Here is an 18,676-nt window from a genome sequence, read left to right on the forward strand (position 1 = left end):
ACGCCGGGTTGCTGACAATTCAGAGGACCTGCTTATAGTGGGCTTGCGCAACGATCGTTAAATAATCTGGTTGAGTTACCGAATGAATGCTGTCGGATACCAGTGCATCGTGTCTAAATGTGAGCATGACTAAAGCCAATGAGCACGAGAAGGTGCTGGAAAGATTCTAGGGACGACTACAATTGCAACTGTATCTGTAACGTGTGAGAACGAGTAATTGAGCACTGAGGAGTATTTGGTATATCAATGAGTATATCTACCTGTGGGAGTTTTTGATTGTTTATCCGATCTACAACACGCTCGCAATCGCGATGCTCCATGCTTACTCTCTCAGTAACTGTTTATTCGCAGGCTACACTCGCCCAGCGCGCAATTTACTTTCACGACTCGTATCGTTGACGGATACATTCAGCGTATTTTTTTGCTGCTCTCGTGAATTCTGACCCTGCATAAGCTTCAAATGACATGTTAATCTTTTTTCAAGGCCTTCACTCGACGATTTGATGACTTTGAGAGACGGCTCAATGAAGTAATGCATAGCTACTGACCGCCGGTAAGTAACAAATCCTGGAGTATGTCTTCCCGTTTGTTTCAAGTATGCATGCACGGATGACGATCAGCGTTTCACAAGTAATTCCGCTCTCAGACTAATGGGCACGCAGAGGTAACCTTTGCCGTCCGGCTTGCTTTGAACTATTTCATAGTGCATTAATCTAAAAAGTTATACGTCAGATCTCTGCCTGATTTAGTTGCAGTGCAGTCGCCAATATTACAGCAGATACGTGAAGCTCCTGGAGAGCTTCCAGATCATTATTTTTCTCGTGCGGAAACTGGAATACTACGTTTTAAGTTTTAATGGTAGTCTAACAAAGTCGACAGCGTTTATATTGGCGCCCGTTCGAAACGAGCTGTCTACACTAAGCTTTTGCTGCTAGAGTCACCTGCAAATACGAGTTAGTGAAGTTAGTTTCATTCTCCTACATCCGGGTGAAGTATTGTGTGGTGACATGTTTTTTGCTGCTCGCATTAAGCCACATCTCTGGTAGGGCTGAAATGGTAACCTGCTTTCAAGGCGCCATTATTTAGGTTACTTTTGTTTACACACGAACACGACTATCGAATAGTGTTCCTTACGTTTTGTCATTACTTTACGCAACACAAATGAGTTGGTCCAAACGGCCTTTGATCACCAGCAAGCGATAGTTTTTACACATTATCCCTGTTTTGGGTCGTAGCGTCTAGAGCAAGTGGATTGGTTAGAAAAGGGAAGGACGGAATCGGCCCTGAAACTTGGAAGGTTTGAACCAACGGCGTCACAGTTCGAGGTTGTGTAGGAAATTGCGGAATTGCTAAGCAAAATTATAGATTGAGGAAGCTACCTCTTTCTCTCCCGCCTCTTTAATTTCATCGTAGCATTCCAATAAAGTGCATTGAGTTTAATATTGCCCGTGAAGGGGCCAGTCTTTTCTGCAACAATGCGGTGCCCAAAATTATGTGCAGATGAAGTGTCGAGGTGATAATTTGGGTTGACCAGAGTGCAGACAAACGAAGAAAATGTACAATGTACGTCTTTTACACACTACGGGGTGTGTAGGCTCCGTAAAGTTTATTCGGCTGGTACCCTGACGAAAGAAATGTAAGAAATGAAAGGAGGCAAAGCACCTGCTGAAGATCAGATAACAGCAGACCCGTTAAAGGATGGTGAGCAAATATTACTAGTAGAACTACCAAATTACACAGCACTACAGGCTCAATAGAACATTCCCCGCACCATACCCAGAGCTCAAAAATTTCCGAGAAAGCTCATTCAGACTAATACAGACGTGCATTTACCCACCCAGTCAGGATTCACTCGTTATTCGCCACGCAATTCGACGCAGTGTAAATTTTGCAATTGACCACGCATTGCGCGGCACATAATAGGAGAGTGCGACGAAAACCCAGACCTGCCACCCCTTTTTCGATCCCCTACAACTGAGCAGTGGGAGATACTGCTGTTGAGTTTCCTACTTCAAGATCAAATTCTGGTCAAGATGACCGGCACAGCCGTTATGGAACATTATTAAGTGAAATTAGCAAGCACCCCACGCAACCTAGCTGACTAAAGATTTGTCTCAGCTTTTAAAAACGTCCCCGCCTTGGGCCCAAACCTTTTCATAATGTGGGTACATGAAATACGATTTTACTCAAAAATTGGCGATGCTTGCAATATGACAGCAAGATCGTGTGAACATCCAGCAATTATCCTCCCGCCGACGCTGTCAGCGGATATAAGATGCGGATGGGGTACTACGACAAGATTGTTTGTCATCATCAAACTTCGCGTTATATAACACTGCGCTTCTTTTTTTGCTCTACAGGACCTCAAAAAAGTGTTGCTGATTCCCAGGGCGCACCAGCAAGCATGCGCAAGAATGTCTGGCATCAGAATTTGTTAATGGTGGCGGTTGAAGCCACAGTTGCGTATTTCTTAAGAATTCATTGAAGAAGAATTACTGATTTGCTTGTCCTTGTTGCATGAACTTTTGATCAATAAATTTTACCAAGCTCAGTTTGATCCAGTCACGTCATCGCGCATCCACTTCAGCGCGTTGGCTAAGGACGGAAAGGGCATCCTGCCCCCAGTGTCCCACTTCAAAAGCAATGTGCTTTCTTCGAGATAACACACGAAATCGCCGTTGCGCGTAAAAATAATGTAAACGTAACGATTGCTTGCAATTCTTGGATATGAGCTAGTTGGAGCACTGAAACGTCGTAAAAGAGCACGGTAGATACTGGATGACAAATAAGAAAATACCCCATCGTTTCCTAAAGAAAGCTGAGAGGAGCGCGAAAACTTTTGCGCATGAGAACTGCGAGAGAAGGATATCAAAACCTGTTCTCATAGAGTGTCGTCCAGTTGACCGTCAAACTTTGGACGCAAATCCCAAAGGATGAATGAACCGATGCGAATATTTTTCGCGCACTATCTAAGCGCAATAACGAACGATGTAACTGTATACGGACAAGTGGTTTACGAGATTCAGGTATACTATTGCACTAGTTCATGAGTTATTCGTATATTGTCTTATCCACGACCGTTCTGTTCTTGCGATTTTGAAGTTTACCGTTTTGAAACAATGAAAGCCCATTTTCATGCACGCGCCTTATGTCCGCAGATTTTATCAGAGCTTCTCAGTCGAATAACCGGTAAATGGGGAAACGCAATAGTTTTTCGACACGACGCCACCGGTCCCACTAAGAATGGTTTCGCTCTAATAATTACTCAGCTGCAGTGGCGCTAATACGTACTCATGGCAAGAAAATAAATAAATGTTAACACCATCTAGATGGCCAAATTATCTCCAAATTTAGGTGCAATGAACAGAAAACACGAAACAATGATGTTGTGTCCGACTGGAACCCACGCCTTGGGGAATTGCGAAAAAGAGTTGCTGCTAATAATGCTACAATAGCTGCACTTCAGCTGAAATAGCCAATATTGAACACAGGAGCAAATAGACAATGATGTTTCCACACCATAACTGGCAATCCGGGAAATGCAGAAGATATGCTGAAGAAATACCCACGGGCTAAACATTTTGACAGTAAACTTGGGCTGAACGAAAATCAATTTGTGGAACACATATTCCTAGCAGCATCGGTAGCAATCGAGCAAATATTGTGTACCTTTCGCTATTTTAACGAACCAAAAAATTGTGAAGTGCTCCTAAGTTGAAGCGCACAGAACTCTCTCATCAAAGCGCATACTCAAAGGAAACGCCGCGCAGAGCGCAAAAGCTGTCAAGAAACAAGGTAAAACGTTTTGCGTTTTACATAGTAATCCTGCTGTGCATCGTTCGAAGTTTGTATGAGAAAATTGCAAAGTCCCCTTCAATAAACAAAGACCTTGATGCCCTGATCCCAAGTACCTACGCCTTTTAGATATCAGCGCAGGTGGCATCGACAGTAAATCACACCAGATAGAGTCCATGATTCGTGGTTCTACCTCGTAGAAGTATTAAAGTACAGAATACACCTGATTACCCGCCGCGGTAGCTTATCCGTGGCCACCCACTGCGGCGCGCCTCAGCACGTGTGTAGCGTCGGGGTGTTCAACGTCTTAATCAATTAGAAAACCCGTGACTGGGTATACTGACCTGCCTATATGCAACTTTAACGAGTGGGAAAACTGTTTTGCCTACCGACTCGCCAAAAACTCAAATGCTGGTCGTAGGTGCGCCCTTGGGATTTCCGGATGCTTGGCTAGGCTTTCTACTAAGGCAAAAAAGTCTCCAGTTCTTTTTAACACTCATTTGTTTGCCTCTATTCTCCCTTCTCAGCCGGTCGTTTTGGGAAGCGTGTAACTGCCGCAGACTGCAGACAAAAGCTTTGCGGCTATTTGATTCATTTGATGCTTCCGTCTTAAAATAATTGGGAGAGCAGTCAGGAAATGATAGGTCGGGGTTATCTAGTACTGACTTAATTTTGAGAGCAAGGAGTAATACCGAAAAACGCTGTAAACACACAGACGTACGTGTGATGAAATCAAAGCACCAGCTGCTTGCTGTCATAGTAGCAACGACTATTTGAGGTAGTGGGGGAGATCGACACGCGTCTTCCTTTAGTGTACTCCATCGGTTGGTTGAACTAATTACAACGGCGAAAAATAACCAATCGCAAGCGTGACTGACTAATACTCACAAAGTATCCATTGAAATATAAACAACTAACCGAGTGCGTAGATTTCAATAAATTCTGCGTGTCCTACCGAAGGGCCGCGTTCAAGGAGTAAGGACAATTTACGAGAAATGGTATCCTCCTTTGGAATGGAAAGACTTACAAAGTGTCGTTCGGAGTACGAGAATGTTTATTTGTATGCCAGCTCTCCCTATGGTTATCAAGTTTAGTCGCCCCGTACAATTAAAAGGCGCTTGAAGAAGTTGGATGTTGCTGTCATGAAACGTCACCAAGTGCGGTATTGGGACAAATCAACATGCACACACGCAGAACAATATGCCCTTTGCATACCAGAGTTGCGCACCAACACTTGTAACTTATTCCCAAAGCTCATGCGCGACCCGTCATCCGGATGAGCAACGCGTTCTGAAAGCCACGCCCTCCGTTGTTCGTATTTCATATATCACAGTATTACATTCTTTGCTTTTCAAAAAGAGTTTCGTCATGCGAGTTATACCAGCTTCCGTGTTGGACATAAAGCAGCAAATAGTTTGCTCAAGGCTCGTGTTCCCCTTTGTTTTCTTCATCTTTTGTTATCATCCCGAACAGTCAAATTTAAATCCATGGAAGCTCGTAAAGGCGACGTCTTTTTTTTCTGTCCCAAAATCGCGCGGCCGCATTAAAAGGCCTGAATCTGAAATGCGGGCCTGTGATTTGCTGCTTCAAATGGTGAAATCTTTCCTGATTATTCATTAGCAACCTGTAAGCAGACCTGCTAGCAATTCTCTTTGTAAACCTTACCTGCGCACAGGACGTCGCGGTGGTAAGTAAAAACGTACGCGTTTATGCCCCGCGTGCATCCTTAAACTCTGGTTGCAAAGTTTCGCGAAAGGTGTGATCGGTCAGTACTTCTTTCAGGCAACGGCCACTTGCGTGACGGCCCGAATGCACGCGGAAATATATGTTTCTGGTTCAAGCATATCTATTAATGCCTTGAAAGAAGCCCAGTCAAACAATTTTCTTTATCAGGAAAAAAATAGCCTTGCAGCAGACCAGCCTCTTATCTGACGTAGCTGTAACTGAATCTATGCTGCAAAATACCGACCTCGGGCCGAATTCTCTAAATAAACGGGCTTCGTTTTGAAGCGACACGGTACTGGCATGCAAACGCATGTATTCTTGGGTTGGGGCGTCGCTTTGAGAGGCGGGGCAAAGGTGAAAAACCCAGGTAGGAGCACTGCAACAAGGGCGCCAAGCGACGCGCAAAATGACGGGGGGCACTGCACGTCTCGTTGTTCCCTTGTTACAGTGCTCCTCCCTGGGATTTTCACCTTTGTTGAGCTGTGGAACTGCCATGTTCCACAGCTCCACATGAGGGTTTTTTCATTTGTATGATATTTCTGGCATACCTATTCGGCTCAAAATTTGGCAGTTACTCCTACGTAACTGCAAAATTCACGGAAGAGTAACTTTAAGAGAGGGACTGTATTTCTGCTCTACCCACGGTCCATCATACGCTATGGGAGTACCCGGCCCTATAAATGCAACTGCTCAGGTATCTTGCGCCAGGTATTCGGTGTCTTTCTTATTGGACCAACCTGGTGCACGCCGCCGATACACGGTAGAGGCTGCTCTCACTGTCGGATTTTCTCGCTCCACAAGCATCGACCATCGCATGTATATCGATGAACGAAACATGTGGTGTTCTGCTTGCACGAAAAGACGATGTATAGCCTTGTGCTTTCCCTGCACGGAGCACCTTAAGCATGGTGAGAGGTGACACCGCGGACCCCACTCCCCGAACTTAAGCTGTGACAAACCGTCGCGGTTGGTTCTAAGGTGAACGTCAAAAACCGCAAACCGTGGCCGGGGGTGTCCTAATCAAGCTCAAGTGGACGGTATCTTTGTCTACCAGTCAGGTAGCTCTAGGGCCTTAATGGCCATCAGGGGAAATCTGACGAATCATGCGCCAATCACTCCTTGCCTCTTTCCATGCCGTATGGTAAATTCTAACCAATAGAAATATGATTCCTCCCAGAAAGAAGGACGCACTAAAGTGTCCGTTCCACCACTCCAAAACATCACTCCACCGCTGTCGGAGAACTACTCGCGTTCTCCAATAAAATCTTCCATTAAGAATGGGAATAGGCTGTTTTTCACGCCTGTGTTACTAATTTCTAAATTCATTAAAGGCATATCTATTCAGTCGTGGAAAGGCACAAAACGAAGCAACTAATGTGCGATATGCCACAGGCCTCGCCAGTTATATCTGCATGGCAGATCTGGCCATCTGGCTCGCACACCATCGAAGCCGGAATGGCGGCCAGGGCGTAATCTCGCATCCAGATAAGTCGATATAGAGAGAGGTCAATTGCACTAAACATCTATACGTGAAAACAGTGAGCCGCATCAGCACGTGCAGAGGTAACGAAGAAATACCTGTAATAACAAGGATAGGCGGGCTAGTTGGTGTGACATTTTAACGGTAACTTTTGCGCACTCGATAAGCGGACACAGAAAAAGGTGACACGAACACAAGCGCAGGTGACACGAACTGCGCTTGTGTTCGTGTCACCTTTCTCTGTGTCCCCGTATCGAGTGCGCAAAAGGTACCGTGAAGAAATACCCACAGGCACCTAATCTTGACATTCCACCGCTGCATATTGCAAGAACTCTTAAACGCAGGTTTCATCAGCTGCTCCATGTGCTATTAGTGTGAGCGGTTGGGGATGGGCAAGAACTCTTGGCGCGGCCGAATAACCTATGGGAAACGGGCCGCAAAACAACACGCGACTGAGGCCCAGAATTCTGAACTATTCACGGTTGGAACTTCCAGAGACAATACCGGGCAAACACTCGGACGCGCGGAAAATACCTATTGAGAAATTTAACGTAAAAGTGACAGGACATCTCCTTCCAAGAGGCCCGAAAAATGTTCCCTCTTCCCACCGGCGAACTATGTTGACGCAGGTCACCGAAGGACAGAGGGGTGCCTCGTCTCCACAGCGACACAGTATTATGCTGTTCTATGAGGTTTTAAACACGGTCAAGGTGAAAAGGGCCCGAAACTGTCTCGCGTTTGGTGCCGATACCTTATCAGGCCCAGTGACACATTTCTGGGAGACAACTTTGTCCTTTTCCCGACACCGCCGGGTTGCCTTCGACAGCTTGCTCTGGAAAAGCACCGAATGCCAATCCCGCTTCGGCTGCGGTAGCCACCAACACCGTTGGCAGCGCTGCCACTCCGCCTGTGTCAGCGCCACCTGTCGCCGTTAAACACGTGAGTGCTGGGAGGGCATATGGACACGGGGGCCTACAACAACACCCACCCTCGCCTCACCACCTATGCCACCTGTGGCGCTCTTGATGCCCTCGTCTGTGACGGCGGAATCACAGATCACGGCAAAAGGGGCACGGTCCCTGGTGCCCAGTGCGTCCGGAACTCCTAGGCATCACACTATGACACGGACGTTTCACGGTACCGGCGAACATCGCAGCGCAGAGAACGAATTGCAACGTCCACGTTGATTTGATTGTAAGGTTTTACGTGGCGACGCAACGCAGGCGATGAGGCGCGCCGTAGTGGAGGGCTCCGGATTAATTTTGACCGCCTGATGATCTTCAACGTGCGCCAAAATCTCGTACACACGGGCGGTTTTTCTTTTCGCCTGTCAGAAAAGTGGCCGCCGCAGCGGGAAATCAAACCCGTGACGTCGTGCTCGGCAGCGCAACGCCTTAGCCACTGAGCCACCGTGGCGGGGGCAACGTCCACGTACACAGAAAACAACAAAATCCTCTCCTAGAATCACTGCTCCAAAAGACAATATATATACTGCAGTCCGTTTTAATAACATGCAATTGCAAGCTTAAAAACACCACACTATGAAACTGTAAGGCCTTTTTAAAATCTAGGTGATGTACTGAGGGTCTGCATAGAAAACCTACAGGTGTCATGTGCATGCAAGAAACACATCTGAAAGCGAACTACCTCAACAGTTGCTTGTTAGTTTGAGCAGGGATATGAGAGCACACCATCTCGGGGTGGGGTGGGCATCGCCGCCTACAAATCGTTATGTGGCATCCGGAAGTTTCGAAACCGTTATCGAAACAGTAAAATTATTATAACAGAGCAGTATCAATACACTATATATACATCCCAACTCCTTATTGGCTATCCAGCTCTAAGTATGATATTGTGATTGATCAGTTACCCAAACCTTTTATTTCGGTAGGTGAGCTAAATAAACGTAAACCACTCTGGTGTTCTTCCTGCAGAGATGCGAAGGGTCACTTCATCATCGAAAAGCTCTTAACGCCATTAGTAGCATGGTTCTTCAATACAGAACAGCATATATACCGCTGTAGCACGCGACACTTGCTCACACCTCGACATAGCTACTGGCTCGGCAGTTTTTTTTTAGTATCAAAAAAGGACACGGGGACAATAACGTAGGGTAGTGACCGGTTCAAAACCTCGAAAACTCGGATAGGTGAAGGCCCAAACATTTACACTTCCCATTAATAGTGCCCCTGAGCTTTCGTGAGTTTCGTCCAAGAACTTCGGAATACAATTACAGAAACATCTAAATTTTCCCACACGTCCATACGACACTTTCAGGTTGAAGAGGCGAGCCAACTCACCACGGCACGCATCCTCGGAAATGCCGCAGGCCTCCGATGTCTCCTGCAACCCGAGCAGTTAGTTTAGACCCATGGGTTTATACTAAGTTCCCTAAAGCTGAATTCCTTGTATGATCTTAGAAATACGGATCCGTTAGGAACCTCAATTCAAACTAGAGCGTCTATTACCTCCTGCAAGATGGATGTCGAAGTTCTTGGATTTCCACCGAGATGAAAAGTTCACATTTATCCCTCACCTGGAACGAAACCTATAAAAATCGTCGCACATATCTCTTCACGATTTTTGCGAACTATATGTTCACGGACTTTAATATGGTATCCACCATTTCAGGTGATTGAACCTTGAACAGTGTTCTTTTCTCGATTATTCCCTCCTTTCCTCCATGCACCTCTCCTTCCCCAACAGGGCATTCATGGCACTCTGATAATAAAGGCATTCCTCCTCCTCCCTCAGTAGAACTATCAAAAAATGCATAGAAACCATCAATACAGTAAAATTTGTCGTTTACGAATCTTACGCCACAATCAAAAAGCGTCTTTTGCGTTGTTAACGCTTTGATATCATTGTTGAAAATAAATAATGAAGTAGGCGAAGGCAGGGTGTGACAGCGGATTGGATTGTAAGGAAGATGACGGTGCGCCCAATGCCTCTCTCACAGAGTGTTCCGGGACCACCACGAGAACTGGACGTGTGGGTCTTGCGTTCCCTGCTTGATCCGCCATACGCTGTGCTGAAACCCGACAAGGCTCCCGGTTTCTTCCCTCATGGAGCGCGAACGCGGACTTGGGGGGTGACTGTGCGTCGCAATCACTAAGATGATCGCCGCGCTTGATGCTCTAAAAGCACGTGCCTGTACCATCCCACCCGATTGCTTTTTTTTCATATTGTGTAACTTTATTTCGGCCACCTACTTTAAAACTACCAGAGAAACCAGCCGCCTTTAGAGGCTGGACTTGTTCGCCGAAATTTTGTTCCATGGAATGGTGACAGCTTTTATTAAGGGCGTTGCTAAAACAGAGAGATGCTATGCCAGGCTTGAATAAAATGGTAAAAGCTGCTTCTTAGTGCGGGGAGCGTACACCCAGCGAGCGTATCCGGTATTGTTGAATGTAGACTGACTGTCACTAAACACAACCTGAAAATGCTCACATAAAAAAGGTCTATGTACGGCATAGGTAGGTCCACGAAAAGCCACAAGATACAACTTCTGATGCAAAATATCATGGTCTAACATATCAAATGCCTTGGTAACATCAAAAACAGTGCACAGCTAATTATGTTTTTTTAAACCACAACGAATTTAATCCGCGAACTATTCAGGCAATGCCAAAGTCCCTTTACCAGCTATAAAGCGAATTTTTTTTTATCGGTGTGAAATCACTTTCAATTTTGCCAAGAATGATGTCATACGCTGCAGTAAAAATGTTTACCGAATTTGCGATAAAACGGGTAATATTGATATCGGTCTGTAATAGTCTATCATATCTTTCTTTCTTTTTTAAAACAAAGGCTTAACACCTGCCGTCTTAAGAGTTTTAGATTGTTTTGTTCTATCAATCTCCTAACGACCTCCGCATTGGCAACCTGGGCGGCTCCACTCACCTATCTTACCTTTGGAGCGTTCGTCTTCTAGTTTTCCGGCGATGCAGGGACACTGCCACAGTTGGCACTCTAGTTTTTAGAGGTAGATCGAGTTTCAGTCCTGAGCTGTGGCAGGCGAGGGAAAGAGACGGATCGGTTCCTCGATTTGCTTCGGTTTCGAGACATGCTCCTCGCGCGATACCGGCTCTCGTCCCTTCGGCTTTGCCGTTGCGATTATTTGATGGTCGACTGCACCTCTCGGTTCCTCCGCTTCTCATCCGCTTCTTCTTGTTTCCTTGCATTTTCTCTGAGCTAACCCCTTAACTAACTATTTCCTAGCTAACTAGCTATTTTCTAAGCCTAAGTTTTATATACATGCATTTCTAATAAACTCCACGATCGAGGTGCACATGATAACATGCACTAGCGTCATATCTTGTGGTTCTACTTGATATATCTCGGTGATAAGTTTGTCACTATTCAAGAAAATCGAACGGCAGTGCACTATAAATGATTTTTATGACGCGTAGACATAGTTTCTCCGGGAATATACACAGGTTTTTATGCTTTTCTATAATTTTTAGGTCGTTTCTAATGCACGTGCACGTTTGTATGAGATGAGCCTGTTGCGTTAAAGAACAAGATTTACATTTTTAATTACCATCACCTGTTACAATTATTTCGGGGGCACAGATGGCTCTTTATACTCCTACCCCTATAGTGTTATAACAGGGTTTATTGTCATCGATGTTTCCGTTTTAGATGGCAGTCCACGCAGATCTGTGTCAGCATCGGAAATGTCAAGCTATCACTAGGCACTAAGTGTAGGCAACAATAGACTCGATTCTCATGGCGCAAGACATAGTGGATGGCTTGGGCTGACGTATCGAGATTGTGCGACTGTCTCGTGGTGCTAGAAAAACTTTATTGCGCTGTTACTCTACTAATTGAGACCCGAAACACACCCGCACCATTACGTCTTTAACCTTAACGAGAAACCACGCGGTCGTCAGAACAAACCCTATTGAAATTGTTTCACTCCCGTACTCACGACGTAAGGTGATTTTTGCTGCACGCACTGCTCCCGCTCACTCAGGCAGCTTTGCAGTCAGCTTTGTCAGTCAGCTGTACCTTGTGTAGTTCATTTGTGTAATCCAGAAACTCTGCTGCATGCGTGCGAACTCCAGTTATCTAGCAGATTTTGTGACCGGATTCCAGGTACTGTAATAACTTTGTTCAATATTGGCTCAGCTTAGTTGAGCTGCAGTTTACGCAGACCAGTGCCGGACACATTAAAGAAAAAGGCTATCGATTACTATACTCCCTAAGGCGAAACTTGTGCACAGCGCCAACTGCAGTCTTCTCGGTCTCTGGGCATACCTGCTGCGTCTCACGAATTGATTGCGTCATGACCGAACGTACCGCGGCCCGCGCTATCTCCCGCTGCCTCGCAGCGCGTCGCTGCTGCCGAGCATGTTTTATTTGGACGCCCCACGCAAATGTCACATGATTCAGATGAACCACGCAACAAGAAGCATGCAAGTCTTACTGCATCCCCTTCCCACTTTCGCCAAACGTCGCCTCTGTCGAAAGTCTCGTGCAGGCTCAGCTTACTGCCCTGCCCCTCACACTTTCGCCAAACTTTTATCCGCTCTTTTCTTTCTGTCTTCGCTCACTCGGTTACGACGCCATCGCGGTCATAACTGCGCACTGAAATGCCCTGCTCTTTATTTACCGACTCCGCGTATATTGTGGTACAGAGCAAACAGGAAATATTTGATCATCCCCAAAACTCAATTAAGAAAAGCTAGGTACAGAGAAAGAACACGTAATACGATGTCAAACGTTCTGGACAGCTCCCTCACCGGCACGCACCGAAGTGAGTGTCGTATTAGCTGGCGATATATGGTCGCAATTCGGTCGTCGGCAGGGTTCGGTTCTTAGTAAAGTATGAACACGCTAGTTAAAAATAATTCGCATTTCCGCTAGCAAAATAAATCATCTGAGAGGCTTTTTATCGCATGACGTTAAGGGAACACCTACTTTAGGTGAAATGTACAAGAGATTTTATTTTGCTTGAACGTGGATGACGCCCCTCCCTAAGAGCGACACATGCATATATGCCCGCACATTTATGTTCGTTCTACTAATTTTTAAAAGCATGCGAATATTGATAAATAAGCCCCACCAAATCATATCCAAATGGGGAGTTTTATAGGCTTGAGGAACTAGTTATATTTTGTGCAGCATGCGTCTTTGGCTGTAACTAAGGCCCCTCCATCGCTGCCACGCTCACTTTTTAAAGTAACGCCATCTTTTGAAGAGTGCCGCCGCCTAGTTCCGCTTCCGCCGGATTCGGAAAACCTGCTCCCTCCCGCGTCTATTTCTAACGTTAAACGAGAACCACGGACAATGGCGAGAACAGCCTCAGACGGTAAATACGTGCAAGCTCATAGACGCGTCGCGGACCCTGTACGGCTGTCGACGTTGACTTTTTACACTGCAAACTAACAATGCGTGTATCGGCGCGTGGTGATAACAGATGTTGCGGTAGCATGCGGTGGCGGATGAGCATTTGCTGACACAAGTATAACGGCGGCACTTGCTCTTCAGGCATTCTGAAATAACGACTAAAAGGATTAGGCCTGTCGATCGTGTTCACTATGAGCCGAACGAACGAACCATGGGAGGAGGGGTTTAGACGTAGCTTGGGAAGCAAAGTAACAACATGGCTCCATTCAAGGCGCGCACCAACGGGCGGTGATAGCGCGGTTGCGCGGTCGGCTGCGGAAACGCTGGCGACAAATCATGGCGGCCCATCGGGTTCCATAGCTCAGAGAAAAGGAGAGGAGAGCACCGGTTGGCGGGGCTTAACCTAGGCGGTGGGCGAGAACAGTATGGAGGCTCTTTAGCTGTTAAAGAGTTCTCACAGTACTCATACCTAGATGTTCGTTTTCTAAGTCCGCGCGATTGGTCACCTTAACACGCACACACTGCGTCATACTTTCCAAGAGAGACAGCTCCAGCTCGAGCCGCGCTATGCGTGTGATTTTGTTGTTAGCTGTCTCACTCGTACTTTTTATTGGATTTGCTGTCGCGACGGGAACGGGAATTTACGTTTGGTTAGGCAATTGCTTTCTTAAATTGTGTTTTTGCGTGCGGAAATAAAAATCGCTTATCCTAGACATAGAAACTTCTATTAACAAGAAAACGGTGTAAACCAGAGTATCCCATACAGCGTAGTTATATTCTTATAGGTTGTTCCGGATAGTTATACCTTGAACATTGTCGTCCGGTGAAGCAATCGTCAAAACTGCGCGGGAGGTATCGACGCATCCTTAATATGCTCGAAGTCTGAAGGCGACGGAGGCCCTAACCAGCCGCACTAATGGAAAGAATAAATCCGGAGAGAGGTAGCCACCAATTTCTCGGTTCGCGATCAGGGCTTATAGTTGTAGGACGCACTGTAGCAGCTTCATATGAATTAAACGTGGACAATTGTTTCAGTAAGCGCAAAATTCACAGATGCTTCATTAAGCAGGGCACGTGCCCAACCAGCCATGTGGAACATACTTTTCGCTTCTCTTTGGTGGCCCTATACCGTCTTCTTGAAGAATATTAAAAGGTGACTTATTCACTCCTACAGCCCGACCGGAAACATTCAAGGAATTAGAGTTGGACATCTACTCGTGACTCAAAGGGCCGCCTACAAGCATTGCACGAGTACGAAAACACAACGTTCGAAAGAAATTAGGTTTAAAGCACTGCCTACAGAGGCGAACATTTTTATTAGACCCATCCGGTGGTTACTACCCGCCACGGTGGCTCTGTGGCTAACGCGTTGTTCTGGGTACGCAAATAACACGTTTTCAGTCCAGATAATAGCGAAAAGAGAAAAAGCCCGTACGCTGAGATTTCGGCGCACGTTAAAGACCTCCAGGTGGTCGAAATTAATCTGCAGGCCTCCACTACAGCCCGCATTATAACCCCGGTACAGCGTCGGCCTGCTAAGCCCCAAAATAAATCAGCCGGCTGTTACCAAAGAACTCGAAGAAAGATTCGAAAAAGATTTAGGTAACCGCTAAAATAATCATTTTTGGTATAGAAACTTTGATGTTCAAACATTCATGATGAGGGTGAATGAAAACGATAAACATTTTTGCCATTAAATACCTTGTGGCAGCCTCCTGGCGATCAGCTGGAGCTAGATGTGGGAGCTCCGGTGTCGTTACCCTCCTTGATTGCAGCTTGCTCGGTGATACGCGTATTAGCCAGTGTGTCGCTAAGTAGAAGGCATCTTACATTACATGATAGCTGAGCTTTTATATTTTCTTTAGTGTGCACCAACAGACACTTAATGGTCTTTATGCACGAAGTTTGGATCTCCAGTACTTGCGCTTGTGTATTAGGGAACAGTATGAAACATACTAAGAAGCTGGGTGACCATTTTTTCCTACAACCGTGCTTTAGTGAGTATATCTCAACTCTGGGGCCACCTCCAAAACCAATACCGACATTTCCCGGGCAATACTTCACTGCATCTATACCACTAAGTATCCTGCACCGTATTGCCTCCTTTGCGGCGCTTCACTAATCTATCTGGCATCTCCCCCCAGATCCTTTCCCGTGTGCAAATAGTGATGAGGAGTGGGAGCAGATCGGACGTGGATGTCGAAACACTTCTGCAACCGTCGCCGCCAGACTTAAATGGACGTCTGCCACACCACACTAACCCACAGGACTCAATCAATAGTTTTCTCTTTCTGTATCTCTTTCTCTCCATTCCGATGAACCAGTGCTTATTCATGGTAGAACAAAGAAAGATCTTAGTATTTTAGCCTATTTACTACATAAAAATTACCCCACCTTCCCGCGAGGGGAACCCTGTGGAGATGCGACGCATCTTGGGGGTTCACTTGGTGTTTCCATTGGGTTGATTCTCTAATTGCGCGAAACGTGTGAGGAACGCGTATGATGTATTTATTTAACACGTGGCGTAACGTTAGCGATGACGGTCTTGTGGTCGCTGAAGTGTACGGGTAGTGAATGGTGAAGTAACGGGACCACCGTGCAATTTGCAGCGAAGATCAAGTCTATGCACGTGCCCGAAATCGGAACGCCGGTGCGGGAACGACCGCGGCTATGACGCAACACAATCCAACACAATCCACTTTAATCCAATCCAAATCCAATCCAAATCCAATCCAATCCAATCCAATCCAATCCAAGCCAAGCCAAGCCAAGCCAAGCCAACCCAATCGAATCCAATCCAATGCCCCTCGCGAGAGAGTGTTCGCTATCAAAGAGGAGAGGGGGTGAGCGGCGGAAAGCGCAGCTCGCACGGTGAGGAGAATGGGGGAGGGGTGTGGTCGGACAACAACGCCGTATGGAGGGACAAGGCGAGTGAATGAGATGCAGTCGCATCTAAAAACTGTTATGGAAATTGGTAACTTTGGTTTCCAAATGATGATTAAAAAATAACCCAATAACACAACACTGCTTGCCTAAAAGTCAGTTATTCGGCACCGATTTGTGAAAAGTGCTGAAATTTAAAGCTTCCTGGCAGCTAAACGACGCACTTAAAAAAGAATGACTGCGGAGACGTACTTAGAAGTGTCTCGGGTGCTGTCCCAGTGGTTTAATATTTTTTATCAAGCAACAGTTTTCACACAGCGTCTTCCGCACTTTCTTTCGAAAAAAAAAGTCCTTCTGCTGCAGCTTCTTGGGTGTAGGAAAAAATGATCCCTGAAAAAATGATCCCAGAAGAAATGGTCCCGGAAAAATTGTTTCCGGAAAAAAATGGTCCAAAAGCCAAGGTAGGAAAAAATGGTCCCGGAAAAAACTGGTCTAGAAAAATTGTTTCGGCAAAAATTAGTCCTGGGAAAAATGGTCTCAATGCCAAGGTAGGAAGAGAGAGAGAGAGAGAGGTAGCGAGAGAGAGAGACAAACATTTATTGTACTAATGAGAAGGATGTTCTTAGGGGGTGTATCACGATAGCCTCGCGCGCAGAATCCCCGTAGCGAAAACCCCGCGACGTTAACCCAGTTTCTCATTTGCCCCGCGTGCAGTATCACGGCGTGCTATTTGCCCCGATGCCAGTTTCCCCGACCCATTCTCCCGGGGCGATATTATGGGGCGTCATTTTCTGTTCAGTGACTATAATCTTTTTTTTTTAATTAGAGTAAAGCAAGGTTGGACGATCTTCTCATGAAGATTGGGTCTCCCTCTTTCCCGAAGTAGCACTGAGGCGTTATTCCTTCTTCCCTTAGCTGTGATAATGTAGATGATGGTTCAAAGTACGATGGCGGTAACCGCTATTCCCCGCCCCCTTCCCTTTCCGCTCGGGTCTAGGACATTTCTGTGCACGGGCAGTTCGGTGTACGGATATTTGGGCGCATGCACGTTTCGGTGTGCAAGCTTGCCAGGAAACGAATCATCTGGTGCTTACTTGTTGAAAACAGTCATTCTATATTTCGGCGTAACTTCGGTTATGGAGCCCAATAATCTGCTGCACTGCTTGCACATTTACATTGACGCCATTTTTATTGGCGCCAGTTATTTGAATATTTTGGGCATTTCAATATTTCTGGTTATACTCTGTTCAGGAAACGTTTATCACGCAGCCAACTAATTAAATACTTTCGCAGACTATTTTATTTACTACAGCCCTTTATAATGCAGATTCGCTCTTTTTTGCCTCATGCACATCAGCTAAGGAAATTAGCCGATGTTTACGATGTATTTTGCAAGTAATTTTCTCTAAATAAAAGGCACACTCCCTCTATCTCAAGACAGCACCTTTACAAACTGTCATAAGTAACCCCCCGAACGGGTATGTGCCGAAACCCTCGAAGGTGTATGCGCCGAAAACTCCCAAGGAGTATGTGGCAATCAAGAAGGTAACAAGTGGGCAAACAAGAGAGAGAGAGAGAACATCTTTATTGGCCGGCTAAATTAGTCGCAGATACCAGCCTCCTGTAGGGGAGGCAGCATCTATGACTGCTGGCGTTGAAGGGCCTCCATCGCGAACTGGACGGCTCCCCGTTGAGAGTCTAAGTCTTCCTTGCCCACCGCACGAGCAAGATGGGGTGGAAGCGCGTCTGTTGGGTCCGGAGTCACAGCACATGTCCATAGCATGTGCGCCATAGTAGCGCGACTAGCACTGCACAGCACACACACGTCACTCGGCTGTAGTTCGGGGTGGACGTGTTTCGCCCATACAGGGGTCCACGTCGCACGCACTTGTAATTGTCTGAACAGTACTGCCTCTTGCCTAGAGAGGTTCGAGTGAGGCCCAGGGTATCGTCTCCGGGAGTCCCGGAAGCACTTCAGTACCTCCCCGTACGTAGTAATCGGGTTGAAGTCTTCACCTTCGTTGTCGTGATCGTCCACTGGAGCAGGGGAGACCGAGCCGGCGTTGCGTCTAGTGAGCGCACTCGCCATCCGGTCCGCGTCCTCGTTGCGGTTCGTTTCGGGTCCCACTGTGCCCATGTGGGCTGGGAACCACTTGATGCACACCGTTGTCTGTGATGACCGTCTCGCGCAGACCCGAGTGGGCAAACAAGGAAATGAACATCGAGACGAGAAGAGGAGGAGGAACGAGGGGAGCGTGGGGACAAGGAAGAAGACCAGGCGACGGTCCGGGAACCGACCCCAGCGTGATCGGGGCCTGACAACGCCTCAGGCCTATCGACAGGAGCTCCAGGCTGCGATCCCGGAGGGAGACCCCGCGGCAGCGCACCGTCGGCGGCTCCAGGTTACCAACTAAGCTACAGGCGGGGACGTCCGTGCTA

General features: G+C 46.6%; 1 protein-coding gene across 3 annotated transcripts in view; it reads left to right on the forward strand.

Annotated features, from left to right (window-relative positions):
- LOC144157716 (TNF receptor-associated factor 5-like) overlaps positions 1-2,551 on the forward strand; it is a 53,722-nt gene extending 51,171 nt beyond the window's left edge. For all 3 annotated transcript variants that reach the window (XM_077688497.1, XM_077688496.1, XM_077688498.1), the window contains 2 exons: positions 485-553; positions 2,361-2,551. In XM_077688497.1, the coding sequence (XP_077544623.1) occupies positions 485-547 (63 nt within the window). In that variant the 3' untranslated portion in view covers positions 548-553; positions 2,361-2,551. The remainder of the gene's footprint in view (positions 1-484; positions 554-2,360) is intronic.
- Positions 2,552-18,676: the final 16,125 nt, after the last annotated feature.

Source organism: Haemaphysalis longicornis, unplaced genomic scaffold (assembly GCF_048455015.1).
Source record: "Haemaphysalis longicornis isolate Haplotype H1 unplaced genomic scaffold, Haemaphysalis longicornis Haplotype H1 scaffold_10, whole genome shotgun sequence".
Classification (NCBI taxonomy): domain Eukaryota; kingdom Metazoa; phylum Arthropoda; class Arachnida; order Ixodida; family Ixodidae; genus Haemaphysalis; species Haemaphysalis longicornis.